This window comes from Bombina bombina, chromosome 11, assembly GCF_027579735.1.
Source record: "Bombina bombina isolate aBomBom1 chromosome 11, aBomBom1.pri, whole genome shotgun sequence".
NCBI lineage: Eukaryota > Metazoa > Chordata > Amphibia > Anura > Bombinatoridae > Bombina > Bombina bombina.
Genome location: NC_069509.1, coordinates 4,406,732 through 4,422,531, shown reverse-complemented (window position 1 = coordinate 4,422,531; position 15,800 = coordinate 4,406,732). Strand labels below are relative to the sequence as shown.

General features: G+C 41.2%; 1 protein-coding gene across 1 annotated transcript in view; it reads right to left on the bottom strand.

Moving 5' to 3' along the window:
* Nucleotides 1–15,800, bottom strand: part of SRCAP (Snf2 related CREBBP activator protein) — a gene marked incomplete at its 3' end in the record, with an annotated part of 711,452 nt that overhangs the window by 375,313 nt on the left and 320,339 nt on the right. The window contains 1 exon segment of the mRNA XM_053695102.1: nucleotides 13,183–13,361. Within this exon segment, the coding sequence (XP_053551077.1) occupies nucleotides 13,183–13,361 (179 nt within the window).

Below are 15,800 nucleotides of genomic sequence, written 5' to 3'. Positions count from 1 at the left end.
ACGTATGGGATATACATTCCTACCAGGAGGGGCAAAGTTTCCCAAACCTTAAAATGCCTATAAATACACCCCTCACCACACCCACAATTCAGTTTAACGAATAGCCAAGAAGTGGGGTGATAAGAAAAAAGTGCGAAAGCATATAAAATAAGGAATTGGAATAATTGTGCTTTATACAAAAAAATCATAACCACCACAAAAAAGGGCGGGTCTCATGGACTCTTGCTAATATGAAAGAAATGAATTTATCAGGTAAGTTCTTACATAAATTATGTTTTCTTTCATGTAATTAGCAAGAGTCCATGAGCTAGTGACGTATGGGATAATGACTACCCAAGATGTGGATCTTTCCACGCAAGAGTCACTAGAGAGGGAGGGATAAAATAAAGACAGACAATTCCTGCTGAAAATAATCCACACCCAAAATAAAGTTTAATGAAAAACAAACAGAAGATTCAAACTGAAACCGCTGCCTGAAGTACTTTTCTACCAAAAACTGCTTCAGAAGAAGAAAATACATCAAAATGGTAGAATTTAGTAAAAGTATGCAAAGAGGACCAAGTTGCTGCTTTGCAAATTTGATCAACCGAAGCTTCATTCCTAAACGCCCAGGAAGTAGAAACTGACCTAGTAGAATGAGCTGTAATCCTTTGAGGCGGAGTTTTACCCGACTCGACATAGGCATGATGAATTAAAGATTTCAACCAAGATGCCAAAGAAATGGCAGAAGCTTTCTGGCCTTTTCTAGAACCGGAAAAGATAACAAATAGACTAGAAGTCTTTCGGAAAGACTTAGTAGCTTCAACATAATATTTCAAAGCTCTAACAACATCCAAAGAATGCAACGATTTCTCCTTAGAATTCTTAGGATTAGGACATAATGAAGGAACCACAATTTCTCTACTAATGTTGTTGGAATTCACAACTTTAGGTAAAAATTCAAAAGAAGCTCGCAACACCGCCTTATCCTGATGAAAAATCAGAAAAGGAGACTCACAAGAAAGAGCAGATAATTCAGAGACTCTTCTGGCAGAAGAGATCGCCAAAAGGAACAAAACTTTCCAAGAAAGTAATTTAATGTCCAATGAATGCATAGGTTCAAACGGAGGAGCTTGAAGAGCCCCCAGAACCAAATTCAAACTCCAAGGAGGAGAAATTGACTTAATAACAGGTTTTATACGAACCAAAGCTTGTACAAAACAATGAATATCAGGAAGATTAGCAATCTTTCTGTGAAAAAGAACAGAAAGAGCAGAGATTTGTCCTTTCAAAGAACTTGCGGATAAACCTTTATCTAAACCATCCTGAAGAAACTGTAAAATTCTCGGAATTCTAAAAGAATGCCAAGAAAAATGATGAGAAAGACACCAAGAAATATAAGTCTTCCAGACTCTATAATATATCTGTCTGGATACAGATTTACGAGCCTGTAACATAGTATTAATCACAGAGTCAGAGAAACCTCTTTGACAAAGAATCAAGCGTTCAATCTCCATACCTTTAAATTTAAGGATTTGAGATCCTGATGGAAAAAAGGACCTTGCGACAGAAGGTCTGGTCTTAGCGGTAGAGTCCAAGGCCATCCGGACAAGATCCGCATACCAAAACCTGTGAGGCCATGCCGGAGCTATCAGCAGAACAAACGAGCATTCCTTCAGAATCTTGGAGATTACTCTTGGAAGAAGAACTAGAGGCGGAAAGATATAGGCAGGATGATACTTCCAAGGAAGTGATAATGCATCCACTGCTTCCGCCTGAGGATCCCGGGATCTGGACAGATACCTGGGAAGTTTCTTGTTTAGATGAGACGCCATCAGATCTATTTCTGGAAACTCCCACATTTGAACAATCTGAAGAAATACCTCTGGGTGAAGAGACCATTCGCCCGGATGCAACGTTTGGCGACTGAGATAATCCGCTTCCCAATTGTCTATACCTGGGATATGAACCGCAGAGATTAGACAGGAGCTGGATTCCGCCCAAACCAGAATTCGAGATACTTCTTTCATAGCCAGAGGACTGTGAGTCCCTCCTTGATGATTGATGTATGCCACAGTTGTGACATTGTCTGTCTGAAAACAAATGAACGATTCTTCAGAAGAGGCCAAGACTGAAGAGCTCTGAAAATTGCACGGAGTTCCAAAATATTGATCGGTAATCTCACCTCCTGAGATTCCCAAACTCCTTGTGCCGTCAGAGATCCCCACACAGCTCCCCAACCTGTGAGACTTGCATCTGTTGAAATTACAGTCCAGGTCGGAAGCACAAAAGAAGCCCCCTGAATTAAACGATGGTGATCTGTCCACCACGTTAGAGAGTGTCGTACAATCGGTTTTAAAGATATTAATTGAGATATCTTTGTGAAATCCCTGCACCATTGATTCAGCATACAGAGCTGAAGAGGTCGCATGTGAAAACGAGCAAAGGGGATCGCGTCCGATGCAGCAGTCATAAGACCTAGAATTTCCATGCATAAGGCTACCGAAGGGAATGATTGTGACTGAAGGTTTCGACAAGCTGAAATCAATTTTAGACGTCTCTTGTCTGTCAAAGACAGAGTCATGGACACTGAATCTATCTGGAAACCCAGAAAGGTTACCCTTGTCTGAGGAATCAATGAACTTTTTAGTGAAATAATCCTCCAACCATGATCTTGAAGAAACAACACAAGTCGATTCGTATGAGATTCTGCTAAATGTAAAGACTGAGCAAGTACCAAGATATCGTCCAAATAAGGAAATACCACAATACCCTGTTCTCTGATTACAGACAGAAGGGCACCGAGAACCTTTGTAAAAATTCTTGGAGCTGTAGCTAGGCCAAACGGCAGAGCCACAAACTGGTAATGTTTGTCCAGAAAAGAGAATCTCAGGAACTGATAATGATCTGGATGAATCTGAATATGCAGATATGCATCCTGTAAATCTATTGTGGACATATAATGCCCTTGCTGAACAAAAGGCAAGATAGTCCTTACAGTTACCATTTTGAACGTTGGTATCCTTACATAACGATTCAATATTTTTAGATCCAGAACTGGTCTGAAGGAATTCTCCTTCTTTGGTACAATGAAGAGATTTGAATAAAACCCCATCCCCTGTTCCAGAACTGGAACTGGCATAATTACTCCAGCCAACTCTAGATCTGAAACACAATTCAGAAATGCTTGAGCTTTCACTAGATTTACTGGGACACGGGAAAGAAAAAATCTCTTTGCAGGAGGTCTCATCTTGAAACCAATTCTGTACCCTTCTAAAACAATGTTCTGAATCCAAAGATTGTGAACAGAATTGATCCAAATTTCTTTGTAAAAACGTAACCTGCCCCCTACCAGCTGAGCTGGAATGAGGGCCGCACCTTCATGTAAACTTAGAGGCTGGCTTTGCTTTTCTAGAAGGCTTGGATTTATTCCAGACTGGAGATGGTTTCCAAACTGAAACTGCTCCTGAGGATGAAGGATCAGGCTTTTGCTCTTTGTTGAAACGAAAAGAACGAAAACGATTATTAGCCCTGTTTTTACCCTTAGATTTTTTATCCTGTGGTAAAAAAGTTCCTTTCCCACCAGTAACAGTTGAGATAATAGAATCCAACTGAGAACCAAATAATTTGTTACCCTGGAAAGAAATGGAAAGTAGAGTTGATTTAGAAGCCATATCAGCATTCCAAGTTTTAAGCCATAAAGCTCTTCTAGCTAAAATAGCTAGAGACATAAACCTGACATCAACTCTGATAATATAAAAAATGGCATCACAGATAAAATTATTAGCATGTTGAAGAAGAATAATAATATTATGAGAATCATGATCTGTTACTTGTTGCGCTAAAGTTTCCAACCAAAAAGTTGAAGCTGCAGCAACATCAGCCAATGATATAGCAGGTCTAAGAAGATTACCTGAACACAGATAAGCTTTTCTTAGAAAGGATTCAATTTTCCTATCTAAAGGATCCTTAAAGGAAGTACCATCTGACGTAGGAATAGTAGTACGTTTAGCAAGGGTAGAAATAGCCCCATCAACTCTAGGGATTTTGTCCCAAAATTCTAATCTGTCAGACGGCACAGGATATAATTGCTTAAAACGTTTAGAAGGAGTTAATGAATTACCCAATTTATCCCATTCTCTGGAAATTACTTCAGAAATAGCACTAGGAACAGGAAAAACTTCTGGAATAACCACAGGAGATTTAAAGACCTTATCTAAACGTTTAGAATTAGTATCAAGAGGACCAGAATCCTCAATTTCTAAAGCAATTAGTACTTCTTTAAGTAAAGAACGAATAAATTCCATTTTAAATAAATATGAAGATTTATCAGCATCAATCTCTGAGACAGAATCCTCTGAACCAGAAGAGTCATCAGAATCAGAATGATGATGTTCATTTAAAAATTAATCTGTATAAAGAGAAGTTTTAAAAGATTTTTTATGTTTACTAGAAGGAGGAATAACAGACATAGCCTTCTTGATGGATTCAGAAACAAAATCTCTTATGTTATCAGGAACATTCTGAACATTAGATGTTGATGGAACTGCAACAGGTAATGGTACATTACTAAAGGAAATATTATCTGCATTAACAAGTTTGTCATGACAATTAATACAAACAACAACTGGAGGAATAGCTACCAAAAGTTTACAGCAGATACACTTAGCTTTGGTAGTTCCAGCACCAGACAGCGATTTTCCTGAAGTATCTTCTGACTCAGATGCAACGTGAGACATCTTGCAATATGTAAGAGAAAAAACAACATATAAAGCAAAATTGATCAAATTCCTTAAATGACAGTTTCAGGAATGGGAAAAAATGCCAATGAACAAGCTTCTAGCAACCAGAAGCAAAGAAAAAATGAGACTTAAATAATGTGGAGACAAAAGAGACGCCCATATTTTTTAGCGCCAAATAAGACGCCCACATTATTTGGCGCCTAAATGCTTTTTGGCGCCAAAAATGACGCCACATCCGGAACGCCGACATCTTTGGCGCAAAAGAACGTCAAAAATGATGCAACTTCCGGCGACACGTATGACGCCGGAAACGGAAAAGATTTTTTGCGCCAAAAAAGTCTGCGCCAAGAATGACGCAATAAAATGAAGCATTTTCAGCCCCCGCGAGCCTAACAGCCCACAGGGAAAAAAAGTCAAATTTTTAAGGTAAGAAAAATAATTGATTCAAGTGCATTATCCCAAATATGAAACTGACTGTCTGAAAATAAGGAATGTTGAACATCCTGAGTCAAGGCAAATAAATGTTTGAATACATATATTTAGAACTTTATAAAAAAGTGCCTAACCATAGCTTAGAGTGTCACAGAAAATAAGCTTACTTACTTACCCCAGGACACTCATCTACATGTTGTAGAAAGCCAAACCAGTACTGGAACGAAAATTAGCAGAGGTAATGGTATATATATATATATATATATATATAAAAGAGTATATCGTCGATCTGAAAAACAGAATTTATGTTTACCTGATAAATTACTTTCTCCAACGGTGTGTCCGGTCCACGGCGTCATCCTTACTTGTGGGATATTCTCTTCCCTAACAGGAAATGGCAAAGAGCCCAGCAAAGCTGGTCACATGATCCCTCCTAGGCTCCGCCTTCCCCAGTCATTCGACCGACGTAAAGGAGGAATATTTGCATAGGAGAAATCATATGATACCGTGGTGACTGTAGTTAAAGAAAATAAATTATCAGACCTGATTAAAAAACCAGGGCGGGCCGTGGACCGGACACACCGTTGGAGAAAGTAATTTATCAGGTAAACATAAATTCTGTTTTCTCCAACATAGGTGTGTCCGGTCCACGGCGTCATCCTTACTTGTGGGAACCAATACCAAAGCTTTAGGACACGGATGAAGGGAGGGAGCAAATCAGGTCACCTAGATGGAAGGCACCACGGCTTGCAAAACCTTTCTCCCAAAAATAGCCTCAGAAGAAGCAAAAGTATCAAATTTGTAAAATTTAGTAAAAGTGTGCAGTGAAGACCAAGTCGCTGCCTTACATATCTGATCAACAGAAGCCTCGTTCTTGAAGGCCCATGTGGAAGCCACGGCCCTAGTGGAATGAGCTGTGATTCTTTCAGGAGGCTGCCGTCCGGCAGTCTCGTAAGTCAATCTGATGATGCTTTTAAGCCAAAAAGAGAGAGAGGTAGAAGTTGCTTTTTGACCTCTCCTTTTACCAGAATAAACAACAAACAAGGAAGATGTTTGTCTAAAATCCTTTGTAGCATCTAAATAGAATTTTAGAGCACGAACTACATCCAAATTGTGCAACAAACGTTCCTTCTTTGAAACTGGATTCGGACACAAAGAAGGCACGACTATCTCCTGGTTAATGTTTTTGTTAGAAACAACTTTCGGAAGAAAACCAGGTTTAGTACGCAAAACCACCTTATCTGCATGGAACACCAGATAAGGAGGAGAACACTGCAGAGCAGATAACTCTGAAACTCTTCTAGCAGAAGAGATTGCAACCAAAAACAAAACTTTCCAAGATAATAACTTAATATCAACGGAATGTAAGGGTTCAAACGGAACCCCCTGAAGAACTGAAAGAACTAAATTGAGACTCCAAGGAGGAGTCAAAGGTTTGTAAACAGGCTTGATTCTAACCAGAGCCTGAACAAAAGCTTGAACATCTGGCACAGCTGCCAGCTTTTTGTGAAGTAACACAGACAAAGCAGAAATCTGTCCCTTCAAAGAACTTGCAGATAATCCTTTCTCCAAACCTTCTTGAAGAAAGGATAGAATCTTAGGAATTTTTATCTTGTCCCAAGGGAATCCTTTAGATTCACACCAACAGATATATCTTTTCCATATTTTATGGTAGATTTTTCTAGTTACAGGCTTTCTGGCCTGAACAAGAGTATCAATGACAGAATCTGAGAACCCCCGCTTTAATAAAATCAAGCGTTCAATCTCCAAGCAGTCAGTTGGAGTGAGACCAGATTCGGATGTTCGAACGGACCTTGAACAAGAAGGTCTCGTCTCAAAGGTAGCTTCCATGGTGGAGCCGATGACATATTCACCAGGTCTGCATACCAAGTCCTGCGTGGCCACGCAGGAGCTATCAAGATCACCGATGCCCTCTCCTGATTGATCCTGGCTACCAGCCTGGGAATGAGAGGAAACGGTGGGAACACATATGCTAGTTTGAAGGTCCAAGGTGCTACTAGTGCATCTACTAGAGTCGCCTTGGGATCCCTGGATCTGGACCCGTAGCAAGGAACCTTGAAGTTCTGACGAGAGGCCATCAGATCCATGTCTGGAATGCCCCGCAACTGAGTAATTTGGGCAAAGATTTCCGGATGGAGTTCCCACTCCCCCGGATGAAATGACTGACGACTCAGAAAATCCGCTTCCCAATTTTCCACTCCTGGGATGTGGATTGCAGACAAGTGGCAGGAGTGAGTCTCCGACCATTGAATGATTTTGGTAACTTCTTCCATCGCCAGGGAACTCCTTGTTCCCCCCTGATGGTTGATGTACGCAACAGTCGTCATGTTGTCCGATTGAAACCGTATGAATTTGGCCTTTGCTAGCTGAGGCCAAGCCTTGAGAGCATTGAATATCGCTCTTAGTTCCAGAATATTTATCGGGAGAAGAGATTCTTCCCGAGACCAAAGACCCTGAGCTTTCAGGAGTCCCCAGACCGCGCCCCTGCCCACCAGACTGGCGTCGGTCGTGACAATGACCCACTCTGGTCTGCGGAAGCTCATCCCCTGTGACAGGTTGTCCAGGGACAGCCACCAACGGAGTGAATCTCTGGTCCTCTGATCTACTTGTATCGTCGGAGACAAGTCTGTATAATCCCCATTCCACTGACTGAGCATGCACAGTTGTAATGGTCTCAGATGAATTCGCGCAAAAGGAACTATGTCCATTGCCGCGACCATCAAACCTATTACTTCCATGCACTGCGCTATGGAAGGAAGAGGAACAGAATGAAGTACTTGACAAGAGTTTAGAAGTTTTGATTTTCTGGCCTCTGTCAGAAAAATCCTCATTTCTAAGGAGTCTATTATTGTTCCCAAGAAGGGAACTCTTGTTGACGGAGATAGAGAACTTTTTTCTACGTTCACTTTCCACCCGTGAGATCTGAGAAAGGCCAGGACGATGTCCGTGTGAGCCTTTGCTTGTGGAAGGGACGACGCTTGAATCAGAATGTCGTCCAAGTAAGGTACTACTGCAATGCCCCTTGGTCTTAGCACCGCTAGAAGGGACCCCAGTACCTTTGTGAAAATTCTTGGAGCAGTGGCTAATCCGAATGGAAGTGCCACAAACTGGTAATGCTTGTCCAGAAAGGCGAACCTTAGGAACCGATGATGTTCCTTGTGGATAGGAATATGTAGATACGCATCCTTTAAATCCACCGTGGTCATGAATTGACCTTCCTGGATGGAAGGAAGAATTGTTCGAATGGTTTCCATTTTGAACGATGGAACCTTGAGAAACTTGTTTAGGATCTTGAGATCTAAGATTGGTCTGAATGTTCCCTCTTTTTTGGGAACTATGAACAGATTGGAGTAGAACCCCATCCCTTGTTCTCCTAATGGAACAGGATGAATCACTCCCATTTTTAACAGGTCTTCTACACAATGTAAGAATGCCTGTTTTTTTATGTGGTCTGCAGACAATTGAGACCTGTGGAACCTCCCCCTTGGGGGAAGCCCCTTGAATTCCAGAAGATAACCTTGGGAGACTATTTCCAGCGCCCAAGGATCCAGAACATCTCTTGCCCAAGCCTGAGCGAAGAGAGAGAGTCTGCCCCCCACCAGATCCGGTCCCGGATCGGGGGCCAACATCTCATGCTGTCTTGGTAGCAGTGGCAGGTTTCTTGGCCTGCTTACCTTTGTTCCAGCCTTGCATTGGCCTCCAGGCTGGCTTGGCTTGAGAAGTATTACCCTCTTGCTTAGAGGATGTAGCACTTGGGGCTGGTCCGTTTCTGCGAAAGGGACGAAAATTTGGTTTATTTTTAGCCTTGAAAGACCTATCCTGAGGAAGGGCGTGGCCCTTACCCCCAGTGATATCAGAAATAATCTCTTTCAAGTCAGGGCCAAACAGCGTTTTCCCCTTGAAAGGAATGTTAAGCAATTTGTTCTTGGAAGACGCATCCGCTGACCAATATTTTAGCCAAAGCGCTCTGCGCGCCACAATAGCAAACCCAGAATTTTTCGCCGCTAATCTAGCCAATTGCAAAGTGGCGTCTAAGGTGAAAGAGTTAGCCAATTTGAGAGCATGAATTCTGTCCAAAATCTCCTCATAAGAAGAATCTTTATTGAGCGCCTTTTCTAGTTCATCGAACCAGAAACACGCTGCTGTAGTGACAGGAACAATGCATGAAATTGGTTGTAGAAGGTAACCTTGCTGAACAAACATCTTTTTAAGCAAACCCTCTAATTTTTTATCCATAGGATCTTTGAAAGCACAACTATCTTCTATGGGTATAGTGGTGCATTTGTTTAGAGTAGAAACCGCCCCCTCGACCTTGGGGACTGTCTGCCATAAGTCCTTTCTGGGGTCGACCATAGGAAACAATTTCTTAAATATAGGGGGAGGGACGAAAGGTATGCCGGGCCTTTCCCATTCTTTGTTTACAATATCCGCCACCCGCTTGGGTATAGGAAAAGCTTCGGGGGGCCCCGGGACCTCTAGGAACTTGTCCATCTTACATAATTTCTCTGGAATGACCAAATTCTCACAATCATCCAGAGTAGATAACACCTCCTTAAGCAGAGCGCGGAGATGTTCCAATTTAAATTTGAATGTAATCACATCAGGTTCAGCTTGTTGAGAAATTTTCCCTGAATCTGAAATTTCTCCCTCAGACAAAACCTCCCTGGCCCCCTCAGACTGGTGTAGGGGCACTTCAGAACCAATATCATCAGCGTCCTCATGCTCTTCCGTATTTTCTAAAACAGAGCAGTCGCGCTTTCGCTGATAAGTGGGCATTTTGGCTAAAATGTTTTTGATAGAATTATCCATTACAGCCGTTAATTGTTGCATAGTAAGGAGTATTGGCGCACTAGATGTACTAGGGTCCTCCTGTGTGGGCAAGACTGGCGTAGACGAAGGAGGGGATGATGCAGTACCATGCTTACTCCCCTCACTTGAGGAATCATCTTGGGCATCATTTTCTCTAAATTTTGTGTCACATAAATCACATCTATTTAAATGAGAAGGAACCTTGGCTTCCCCACATACAGAACACAGTCTATCTGGTAGTTCAGACATGTTAAACAGGCATAAACTTGATAACAAAGTACAAAAAACGTTTTAAAATAAAATCGTTACTGTCACTTTAAATTTTAAACTGAACACACTTTATTACTGCAAATGTGAAAAAGTATGAAGGAATTGTTCAAAATTCACCAAAATTTCACCACAGTGTCTTAAAGCCTTAAAAGTATTGTACACCAAATTTGAAAGCTTTAACTCTTAAAATAACGGAACCGGAGCCGTTTTTATGTTTAACCCCTATACAGTCCCTGGTATCTGCTTTGCTGAGACCCAACCAAGCCCAAAGGGGAATACGATACCAAATGACGCCTTCAGAAAGCCTTTTCTATGTATCAGAGCTCCTCACACATGCATCTGCATGTCATGCTTCTCAAAAACAACTGCGCAATAGAGGCGCGAAAATGAGGCTCTGCCTATGATTAGGGAAAGCCCCTAGAGAACAAGGTGTCCAATACAGTGCCTGCCGGTTATTTTACATAATTCCCAAGAATAAAATAATTCCTCAAAGCTATGAAGTATTAAAAAAGCTTATATATCAATCGTTTTAGCCCAGAAAATGTCTACCAGTCTTAAAAGCCCTTGTGAAGCCCTTTATTCTTATGTAATAAAAATGGCTTACCGGATCCCATAGGGAAAATGACAGCTTCCAGCATTACATAGTCTTGTTAGAAATGTGTCATACCTCAAGCAGCAAAAGTCTGCTCACTGTTTCCCCCAACTGAAGTTAATTCCTCTCAACAGTCCTGTGTGGAAACAGCCATCGATTTTAGTAACGGTTGCTAAAATAATTTTCCTCTTACAAACAGAAATCTTCATCACTTTTCTGTTTCAGAGTAAATAGTACATACCAGCACTATTTTAAAATAACAAACTCTTGATTGAAGAATAAAAACTACAGTTAAACACCAAAAAACTCTAAGCCATCTCCGTGGAGATGTTGCCTGTACAACGGCAAAGAGAATGACTGGGGAAGGCGGAGCCTAGGAGGGATCATGTGACCAGCTTTGCTGGGCTCTTTGCCATTTCCTGTTGGGGAAGAGAATATCCCACAAGTAAGGATGACGCCGTGGACCGGACACACCTATGTTGGAGAAAGGGAGGTAAGAGATGAATCTCTACGACCGATAACAGAGAACCTATGAAATAGACCCCGTAGAAGGAGATCATTGCATTCAAAATAGGCAATACTCTCCTCACATCCCTCTGACATTCACTGCACGTTGAGAGGAAAACCGGGCTCCAACCTGCTGCGGAGCGCATATCAACGTAGAATCTAGCACAAACTTACTTCACCACCTCCATAGGAGGCAAAGTTTGTAAAAACTGAATTGTGGGTGTGGTGAGGGGTGTATTTATAGGCATTTTAAGGTTTGGGAAACTTTGCCCCTCCTGGTAGGAATGTATATCCCATACGTCACTAGCTCATGGACTCTTGCCAATTACATGAAAGAAACGTTATTTTATCTCCCAACATAGAATCGTTTGCCCACAAACATGTGATCAGTGTCAACCATTTTTTACAGTCCAACATACAGGTCCAGTAATACCCTTCTCTATACATTAGGATTACTGCTTACCCTTTCCCTCATGGGGATACTGTCAGCCAATTCTGAAATACCAGTGTCTCCAGAAAAAAATGACTGAACATACCTCAATGCTTGTAGCATGAAAAACGTTCCTCGCACTGAAGTTTCTTAAGTACTCCTCAGCCATTCTGTGGGAACTACTCTTCCTATTACTTAGTGTAGGCAAAGAGAATGACTGGGGGGTGGAGTCAAGGGAGGAGCTATATAGACAGCTCTACTGTTGTGCTCTACCACTTCCTGTTAGCAGGAGGATAATATCCCACAAGTAAAGGATGAATCAGTGTACTTGTCGTATCTTATAGAAGAAAAGAAAGATAATCAGTTTATTACCCATGCCCCAGTTCTGCATAAAACTGATTTTACATAAGCCTCTGCAGATGCCCCCCTTTTATCTTAGTGCTTTTTACAAATTTGCATATTAGCAAATTACTGCTGACTGTGCTCACTTCCGTGGCGTTATGTATGATTATTATCTACAACTGTCTAGCAGTGAAAAGCTAACAAAATGCACTGACCTAAGTGGCGGTCACAGGGGCTAACAGACAGATTTAGAAGTTATAAATTATATTACTTTAACAACGATTGTTATGCAAAGCTGGGAAATGGGTAGTTAAGGCATTACAATCTTTTAAACAATAAAAAAAAATCAAGTAGGCTGTCCCTTTAAATAAAGTTTATTCTAAATGTGTCTGGTCTGAGAAAACAAAAAAAGTTATTGGGGTTAAATGTATCGCCATAGTTTGCACATGCTCAGTAAAGATATCCTTGTGACAGTATATGTGCAGTTTGTGATTGGTTAATAGAAGGCACGGAAAAAGAAAATGACAAATTAGTAAAACAAAATCTACTGCTCATTTGAAATAAAGTTATTCCACAATGGTTTTCTGCATTGTTGGTCATGCAACTCTACTGTATGTAATGGTCTAGATTAAGCACAACCGCCCCTAATACTCTTCCCTGTACCTGCGTGGTAGCCAGAGTGTAGCCTTTAGGCTGTAGAGACTCTACTGTATTTAATGGTCTAGATGAAGCACAACCGCCCCTAATACTCTTCCCTGTACCTGCGTGGTAGCCAGAGTGTAGCCTTTAGGCTGTAGAGACTCTACTGTATTTAATGGTCTAGATGAAGCACAACCGCCCCTAATACTCTTCTCTGTACCTGCGTGGTAGCCAGAGTGTAGCCTTTAGGCTGTAGAGAGACTGCTGTATGTAATGGTCTAGATGAAGCACAACCGCCCCTAATACTCTTCCCTGTACCTGCATGGTAGCCAGAGTGTAGCCTTTAGGCTGTAGAGAGACTCTACTGTATGTAATGGTCTAGATGAAGCACAACCCGCCCCTAATACACTTCACTGTACCTGCGTGGTAGCCAGAGTGTAGCCTTTAGGCTGTAGAGACTCTGCAGTGGCAGCAATGTCCGTTATTTCCTTTTTGGGTTCAGAGTTGTCCTGTTGCAAAGGATCTGTGGAAGAGTCATCTTCCGACTTCACAAGAAACTCAACTCCCTCAGAATCAGAAGCCTCGTAATTGGTAGAACCTGTCGGAAAAAAGCAAATAATGTGCCATTACTGAGCCAACCTCACCATATCACTCAGGGACATTACACCTAAACATGTTCTTCCATCATTTAGATAAAACTTTCCCATTAACTTCTATTATCAATTATGCTTCATTCTCTTGGAATCCTTTCTTGAAGAAGCAGCAGCAATGCACTTCTGAGAACTAAATACATTGGTAAGGCAACTACAGGAGGCATATATGTGCAGCCACCAATCAGTAGCTAGCCCCTAGCTTTTCAACAAAGGATAACAAGAGAATACAGCAAATAGATAAAAGATAAAAGAAGTACATTGGAAAGTTGTTTACATTTGTGTGCTCTTTCTGAATCATTAATTTTTTGGGGGGTTTAATGTCTCTAAGTCTGAACCAAGAGCTGTTCTGGAGCACTGATGCTGAATCTGGAACCATAATAGAGTTTACCAGAGTGTTTGAAAACTAAATTTAAGCTTACCCTAATAAATTTCTCTCTTTCCGGATATGGTGAGTCCACGGAATTATCTTCAATTACTGTTGGGAAAATCACTCCTGGTCAGCAAGAGGCGGCAAAGAGCACCACAGCAGAGCTGTTAAGGTGTTAGTAAAAAATAACAGTGTTAAAAGAAAGGGCGGGCCATGGACTCACCATATCTGTAAAGAAAGAAATTTATCATGTAAGCATAAATTTAGTTTTCTTTCCTAAGATATGGTGAGTCCATGGAATCATCTTCAATTACTGTTGGGAACCAATACCCAAGCTAGAGGACACAGATAAGGGAGGGACAAGACCGGAACCTAAACAGGAGGCAACACTGCTTGAAGAACCTCTCTCTCTCAAAAGAAGCCTCAGCAGAGACAAAAACATCACATTTGTAAAAATTATGCAGAGAGTACCAAGTTGCAGCCTTGAAAATCTGAACCCCAGAAGCTTCATTATCAAAAAACCAAGAAGCTGAAACATCCCTGAGCTGTAATTCTCTCAGGGGGCTGCTGTCCAGCAGACACATAAACCAAACGATTATACTTCTCACCAAATGGTAAGAAACATAGCTGAGCTGTCTGAACTGTACAAGTCCCAGAGAAACCAAAAAACAGAAGACTGGCAAAAATTCTCAGTCACCTGTAGATATATTTTGTTCTAAGATATTAGTACAAAAAAAGATAAGGCGAATCACACTGCCAAGCTGAGAATCCCAAGACTCTCTAAACAGAAGAATTGGTCTTCCAAAATAACAAATTAATATCTATGGAATAAAAAGGCTCAAACAGAGCCTGCCACAAACTTTAAGAACAAAGTTAGGCTCGAAGGCGGAAAACAGCTGGCTTAAACACAAGCCTGATTCCGACCAGTTCCTGACAAAAAGAATGCACACCTGGCACGTCCGACAGATGCTTATGTAGCAAAAATAGAAAATGCAGAAATCTGACCCTTCAGGGTACTGACTGACAAAGAAGAAAAAACTATACTGCAGTATAGTGGTAGAGTGCGCCAAATAGCTAACACGTCAAAGTGTTCCTAATCAAGGTGACAAGCCCCTATACTCCAGGGCGACAATTGATGGAAACAAAATAGTCACAAAAATTGAAAGAATTGATAATGTGACAATGTGAAAGAAAAAAAAAAGAAAAAAAAATTGTGAAAAAATATGCAAATGAAACCAAAATAATAATACTAAGGTAATGAAACAAATCAATAAAGCAAAACAAGCAGATGAAAAAATTAGTACATTTGAATACAATATCTAAATATAAAGAAAGAAATGTTTGAAGGGCTTATCATTTGGATGTCCCAAAATGTGGTTGTGAGCAGTTTCTCAAACGATAAGTGTCTCTGTGAATAAGATGAAGACTTTGGCAAGGTGATAATGTCTAGGTGCAGCAGGCAGCTAGTCTTGGGACTGGATGATCAAAGCAGTGTATCTAAAAAGTGAGCAAAAGACGACAGCGCCTCATAGTGCAAATAAGATCAATAAACTGAAGTCACAGAAAGAGACAAACGGTAGTAGATATACTCACAAGAGTACTGGCACTCTTATGTAAAGAAGTGCGAATGGGCAGGCTGACGTTTTATGCAGCAGTCAGTACGCCGATACAGAAAGCATCCAAACTTCCAAGGTGCAGCTGTGGGCTCTCCTCCACAGATGGAAGGGAATCGTCTGGAGCAGCAGTGTAAAAGAGAGCAGCTATAGCTGCATACAGCATCCACTTTGCGCTGATATTAGTCAAAAGTGTCTCAATAAAGGTGAACCCTTACAGAGTCGGCAGCGTTTTTGGGGGGTTTATTTGGATAGACAAAAGCCAAAAAAACAAGGCTTAAATATAAGAAATAAAAACAATTTATTTGCAGAGCTTTAAACGCGTTGTTTAAGCTGCTCTCTTTTACACTGCTGCACCAGACGATTCACTTCCATCTGTGGAGGAGAGCCCACAGCTGCACCTT